This window comes from Microtus ochrogaster, chromosome 17 (assembly GCF_000317375.1).
Source record: "Microtus ochrogaster isolate Prairie Vole_2 chromosome 17, MicOch1.0, whole genome shotgun sequence".
NCBI classification, from domain to species: Eukaryota; Metazoa; Chordata; class Mammalia; order Rodentia; family Cricetidae; genus Microtus; species Microtus ochrogaster.
In genome coordinates, this window is record NC_022019.1 from 34,144,743 (window position 1) to 34,151,823 (window position 7,081).

At 54.9% G+C, this 7,081-nt stretch overlaps 1 protein-coding gene across 1 annotated transcript; it reads left to right on the top strand.

The window, feature by feature from the left end:
- The first annotated feature begins 579 nt into the window (after positions 1-579).
- Zic2 (Zic family member 2) lies at positions 580-6,398 on the top strand. Its single transcript, XM_005355698.3, has 3 exons — positions 580-2,883; positions 4,622-4,785; positions 4,972-6,398. The coding sequence occupies exons 1-3, from the start codon at positions 1,812-1,814 to the stop codon at positions 5,320-5,322; spliced, it is 1,587 nt and encodes a 528-aa protein (XP_005355755.1). The 5' UTR covers positions 580-1,811; the 3' UTR covers positions 5,323-6,398.
- The last annotated feature ends 683 nt before the right edge of the window (positions 6,399-7,081 follow it).

Sequence of the window (7,081 nt, forward strand, 5' to 3'; positions counted from 1 at the left end):
TCAGTCGGTTGTTAATCAGGTCTCTACAGCCAAGGGTGCTTTGGGCCAGGGTTCCCGAGTTTTTCTGCGTCGTTAGAGAGTGGATGTGATCCCTGGGGAGTTGGTAGCCTCCCACAAAGTTAGCGGGTTCAGAGTGCAATCCCTCTCCAGGTCAGGATCCCGTGGAAGGCGACAGGACCTTTAGACCTAGGACCCCATTACGATCGCAGCTGGGCTCCTGTTTTAGTCCGCTAGGGCTGGGAGCCACTGGGCTAGACGCGCAGGCAAAGCGCTGCTGCCTAGCAGGCCCAGTCTGCGGGTGCGTTCCGCCACCGCTGTGGCCCTGTAGAGCCAGCCGGGAGCAGGGAAGGTGGGGAGGGCTGGGCTCAGGGCGGGGGCGCAAGATTGACGAGGCCACGGTGGCCAATAGCCATTCCAGGAGGGCGGGATGGGCGGGAGCCGCCGTTAAAGGGGCGGTGTGACCAGGAGGCCCGGCCTGGATCCGAAGGGAGGAATACCCCGGCCGGAGACTAGGGTACGAGGGGGAGGGGAGAGGAAAGGAGGGGGGGGGGACAAAAAAAATAAATAAATAAAATAGAAGGCTGCTTCTGCGGTCTCAGCGCCCACCGAAATAAACAGAAGCGGCGGCAAAAGCTGCCCACCGCAGCCGCAAGGGAGGAACTCGCGTTGGCCTCCTGGTATTTGCTTGTGCCGAGGACAACGCTCTGTCCTTGTTGGTGCGACCACTCGCTTGCGGACTAGCACCCAGGGCGGACCGGCTGGAAGGAGAACCAAAGATCACTTTTTTATTGTTGTTATTGTTTTTCTGCCTAGCCTAACCCTGCTCCCCTCCCCCTCCTCGCCTTCTCCCCTCCCACAGTCCCCCTCCCCTACTCTTCCCCCGCCTCCTCCTCCGGCCCAACTTAAAGAAAGAGGGAGCGACGCGCCCGTTTCCTTCATCTGGGGGAATTCGTGGCCGTAGCAAGTTTACTACTCCGGCGCCGCCAATGCCAAGCTCGGAGGACCAGGAGGGCTAAACCTCGCAGCCTCGGAGCCGAACGAGACGGGCAGAGCACTGGGCGGCGCGAGCAAGGCCTCGGGGGAGGGAGCGGCCACCCGTGAGCGCCGCAGACCAGGCGCCTGGCCTCCTTCACCGGGCTGCCCAGCGCCCCCGCCGAGATCAGGTGGAGCCGCGGGTGCCCTAGGCTCTGGGGCTGGCGGAGCTCGTCGCAGTCTTCTCCTTGCCTGCCTGCCGGTGCACAGCCGCTGCCCTGGGGCACCGTGGCCCCGCGGCTGCGGTGACTTCATTCGGCGGACGCCGCTGATCTCAGCAAGGCACCGGGTCCGCCAGCAGTGCAAGGCAGCTAGTGAGTGAGTGCGTGCGTGCGCGCGCGGGGGCGCGCAGGGGTGGGGGCCGCGGCGCAGCGCTCGCCCTCCGGCGGCCCCCCTCTCCTCCGCTCCCCACACCTCCCTCCGCTCCCTCCTCCCGCCCGCCCTCCTCTGCCCTGCCCGCCCGCCCCCGCCGCATCTCCTTTAATACACTTTGGTTCTCCTCCTGGCTTTGGACTCTTCTCCTCCTCCACCTCCTCCTCCCGCGCCTCCTCCGCCGCCGCCTCCTCTTCCTCTCCGTGCCTTCGCTCCGCGCCCGGCGGCCGAGGCAGATCCAGGCGGCGGCGGCGGGCTAACAGCGCGACTCCCAGGGCTGCGGTCGCCAGTGTTTTCAGCGCGGGCTCACGGAGCCGGGCGTTCGGAGGACGCGCCTTGCCGATCGGAAGAGGGAACCGAGGCGGCAGGGCTTACTGGGGCCGACAGGTCGGCCGGGCGCGCTGGCCATGCTTCTGGACGCGGGGCCGCAGTTCCCGGCCATCGGGGTGGGCAGCTTCGCGCGCCACCACCATCACTCGGCCGCGGCGGCGGCGGCGGCGGCTGCCGAGATGCAGGACCGCGAGCTGAGCCTGGCTGCTGCTCAGAACGGCTTCGTGGACTCAGCCGCGGCGCACATGGGCGCCTTCAAGCTCAACCCCGGGGCGCACGAACTGTCTCCTGGTCAGAGTTCCGCGTTCACGTCGCAAGGTCCGGGCGCATACCCGGGCTCTGCTGCCGCTGCCGCTGCGGCCGCAGCACTAGGGCCCCATGCCGCACACGTTGGCTCCTATTCCGGGCCTCCCTTTAATTCTACCCGGGACTTCCTGTTCCGCAGCCGCGGCTTCGGGGACTCTGCTCCGGGAGGCGGCCAGCACGGGCTCTTCGGACCGGGCGCGGGTGGCCTGCACCACGCGCACTCAGACGCGCAGGGCCACCTCCTCTTCCCGGGCCTCCCGGAGCAGCACGGGCCGCACGGCTCTCAGAACGTGCTCAACGGGCAAATGCGCCTAGGGCTGCCGGGAGAAGTGTTCGGGCGCTCGGAGCAATACCGCCAAGTGGCCAGCCCGCGGACCGACCCCTACTCGGCGGCGCAACTCCACAACCAGTATGGCCCCATGAATATGAACATGGGGATGAACATGGCAGCCGCCGCAGCCCACCACCACCACCATCACCACCACCCTGGTGCCTTTTTCCGCTACATGCGGCAGCAGTGCATCAAGCAGGAGCTCATCTGCAAGTGGATTGATCCCGAGCAGCTAAGCAATCCGAAGAAAAGCTGCAACAAAACTTTCAGCACCATGCACGAGCTAGTGACCCACGTCTCGGTGGAGCATGTCGGCGGCCCGGAGCAGAGTAACCACGTCTGCTTCTGGGAGGAGTGTCCACGCGAGGGCAAGCCCTTCAAGGCCAAATACAAACTGGTCAACCACATCCGTGTGCACACCGGCGAGAAACCCTTTCCCTGTCCTTTCCCGGGCTGCGGCAAGGTCTTCGCACGCTCCGAGAACCTCAAGATCCACAAAAGGACCCACACAGGTAATCGTGTGTCCGGAGTGGGAAGAGGCACCTCGAAGAGAAAAGCACAGGCTGAGTGTGTGTTCGTGTGTGTGTGTGTTCGTGTTTGCGCGCGCTAGAAGCTACCCACCAGCCAGAGACCTGGGAGAGTGCAGGACAGCCAGCGGCTTGTTTTTGTTGGAGGATGGTAGGGTATTGGGCTGGAATTTTTCCATGTGCGGAAATTGAACTTTAAATGGTCAGTGTGATACCAGTATAGGCTTGAAGTGAAGCGATCCCCACTCCCAGACCTGGTGAATAATTTCCATTCTAAATAGAGCGCACAAAATAAAACAATTCTGCTCTAACTAGATGTCTGGGAAGCAAGCCTAGCAAGGACTTTGTCGGCTAGTCTGAATGAGCTTTTCTGCCCTGAGTGGATTATCTGTTTTTCAGAGGCTTGTGTGTTTTCCCATTTCTTTTACTCAGGGTCCAAACGCCCTTCTCGAGACTGTTTCCCATTAAATGAATCTGGTGTGAGCCGAAGCTGTAAAGCGGTTCTCACTTAAAGTGTTTTTAAAGCCCATCTCGGGGTGGGTCGCAGGGGACTGACGGTGGTTTGTCAGCAGTTTGTGAAATTCTCTAATGGGCACCAGAGGGTTTGCGATTCCCAACTTAGACCCTCGCCCGGGCCAGCAAGAGCCCCAGGCAGTACCGCCCCGCAGGGCGTTCGCGTGAGAAGAGAGACGCAGAAGAACGCGCCTCCTGCCTCATAGATTATTCATCTACGACCAGGTCTCAGCCAAAATCGCAAAAGACGAGTTCCTAAAAGAAAGCCAAATGTTTTAGCAACTTTCCTTGTCAATATTTACTCCGAAGTGGGGGATGAGCCAGCGGCCTATTGTTCTCTTTTGGGAAGGGAGGGAGCTGAGGTGCGAGACAAGCTTTTAACAAGGTTTAAAATTTGAGAAATATATTTGCATGAAATGCCCTGTGTCTGAACGGTTGTCTTTAAAAAAAAAAAAACAGTTTAGGTGCTAATGGAATTTAACGTTAACTGGTCCCCTTTCCAAGTGGAACAACATTGGAGTTCTCACACCTCTAAATGACTCCAAGCATTTGGAGTCCTGGCAACAGGATGCAGGAACCGCCAGAAAATTAAACATGGAGATTTTGAAAGGTTTTCCTGACTCCAGCCCCCAACCCCTTAACTTGTGCTGAATATAATCAATCATTAAAGGGCTACCTTATCACTAACGTTTAAACGCCTCTCCCCCATAAAAAAGGACGCGTTTATACTAGAGTTATGGTTAGCTCAATTTGTAGTATTTTGGATGAAAAATACTGGCTCAACTCTCTCCATAGCCCAGTCTCCAAACGACTCACAGCATCTCCAAATGTGATTGCCTACTGGCCCCAAAGAGAAGGCGACAGCAGCACAGCCGCCTGTGTGATTTTGATAATGCCCCAAATATTTTGTCAAAATAACAGCTTCTCGATGACTAGACCAACTTGTTAGGGGTTTGGGGATCCAAAAAGCTCCGTGGAAAGGCTAACAGGGCCAGGAGCGCCCCGAAATTATTGGAAATTTGTGAAGGGAAGTAAATTACGAAATAAACGATGGAATCTATTAGTTGGTTCTACGGGAGAGGGATCCAACCTGTTTCAGAGACTCAGCCCTTTCTTGCCCCTCTGCCCTTTACTCTGTACCCTGGCAGCCTTGGTGAGGACTTTGGGGTCCCGGGTGTCCGTAAGCAAGCGCCCTGTTTGCTGTCCACAGGGGAGAAACCTTTCCAGTGTGAGTTCGAGGGCTGTGACCGGCGCTTCGCCAACAGCAGCGACAGGAAGAAGCACATGCATGTCCACACCTCAGATAAGCCCTATCTCTGCAAGATGTGCGACAAGTCCTACACGCATCCTAGCTCATTGCGGAAGCACATGAAGGTACCACCGCGGTAGCCGGGAGGGCTAGGCGGACCTCGAGCAGCAGCTCCCGGCGGGTCTGGGAGGGTCCCCAGGGGCCGAGGGACACTCGTGGGATGCTCCTGGCTCGGGGACCCGTCCGTGATCACAGCAGCTGCACTCACACCCAGTCCCCTCTGGTCCCCGCTCCCGGCTTTTGTCTTGCAGGTCCATGAGTCCTCCCCTCAGGGCTCCGAGTCCTCCCCGGCTGCCAGCTCTGGCTACGAGTCGTCCACGCCCCCGGGCTTGGTGTCCCCCAGCGCAGAGCCGCAAAGCAGCTCCAACCTGTCCCCGGCGGCGGCAGCGGCGGCAGCAGCAGCTGCGGCGGCGGCAGCCGCGGTGTCTGCCGTGCACCGAGGCGCGAGCTCTGGCAGCAGCGGCTCTGGAGGCGGCTCGACCACAGGCAGCGGCGGGGGCGGCGGGGCGGGCGGCGGGGGCGGCGGCAGCTCTGGAGGGGGCAGCGGGACAGCCGGAGGCCATAGTGGCCTCTCCTCCAACTTCAATGAATGGTACGTGTGAGGGGCCAGGCCTTTCTCCCATTCCCTGTTCTCCCCTCCACCACAGCCCTCCTAAAACCCACCGAGGGCACCTTAGGATCGTGTTGTTAAAATCATCAATCTGATTTTTATGGTGATGAAAAAGATTTTACCAGCAGAAGGATTTTTAAAAGTTTTTTTTATAAACAAAACAACAATCTAGGCATGAAAAGCAAAATCTCTGTGTTTCTGAAGCTGAAAACATAAAATAAAAATTTTAAGAAGGTAAACTCCACAAAAATATCGAGCCAAACTTCCCTAGCGACACCCCAGCCCACTCTTCCCCCGCACATGCTTCCCAATCTTCTGACAAACTGTACATAGCCATAGCGGACTCCTTCCTTTTCCACGGTGATTTTAATGGCTTATTGGTGGATAAAAGTTTGTCCATTTGTAAACCCTGGATTGCTTTCCTTCCCTTCCCGCTCTTCACCCATCCCCTTCCCCCAAGTGATGGGCCTTTTCTTTTTTTCCCTTTTAGTTTACCCGACTTCTTTTTTAAGTAATGTGGAAGAAAATGGTTTATTTTGTATTGTGGTATTAAATATTGTGTTCCTTTTAATGAGGCAACTTGATTGTAAACTTCATGCAACTATAGACTGGAAAAACATGAGCCGTGCCAAAGTCTCCCTTCTGTTTCTTCAACACAGCAACTCATAGCACACATCACCACCACCACCAACGCTTGTGAATGTATTTTTCTGTTAGCTGGGTTTACATGTGATGTTTCAGTGCTTTTGCGAGTTCGATTTGTTAGTTGTTGTATGAAAGATTGGGGGGGTGGGGTGGGAGTAAACGTTGTGCCCTTAGCTTTTTCCGTAATAACACCCTTCTGTAAATATCCGTTGCCATATTTATCCATTTGTAATTAAATTATGGTATTAACTTGCTACAGAGGAAACAATATTTATAAAGAATGTTTCTTAACTATAAATATGTACAATTGTGGGCATAAACTGTTTCAGATTTTTTTATTTGAAGGTTTAAGTGGTTTGATCATTTCTTGTGATGTTTTGAGAGTAATGCATACAGAAATATAATAAAATTGTTGAAAATGCATGAACATACTTTTTCCTTCTTAGCAAAGTTATTGAAGAGAATGGGAAGGTGGCAGCTTGAGGCATGACTGTGTATGGACTGGGAGTGTGGGGGATGTGCCACCTTGCATTCTTCGGAGGAAGGTCTATTTATGCATAGAGAATGGGCCAAACTGCCCCTTTGGCAGAAAGTCTCAAAATTATTTTCTACATCCCTTTGTTTGGTAGCTGAGAATGAATTAAATTTTTGGAAAGCCCCCGTGAGGAATGGCTGCAGGAACCTTCACAGTGTCTAATGGCCCCATTATCTAAGGGAATGCCTTTCTTTCTTTCTTTCAGCTATTTGGGCTGGCTTTAAAAGCACTAAACATTTCCTTATTCTTTGTTTTCCTTCCCTACCCTGCCCCCTTCCTCTCTCCCTCCCTCTGAAAAGCTGAGGTACAGTTATTTTTAATTGCACGTTTAAAACTTAGCGGACTACTTTGTTTTTGAACTTGGCCTAGTGATTATAGTTTAAAGGGACTCGTTTCTACCACGAGCTTTTTCCCCTTGATATTTTAAGCAGAGCTTGCTCAATAAATCCTGTTTATCTTAAGCAGCCCTGAAACAATAATTGTGGCTTTCTAGAGAAAGTAATAAATAGAATATGCTTAAAATTTTTTTCGCCATCATAGATAGGAAAGTACCCAATCTGCGGCCTCAAAG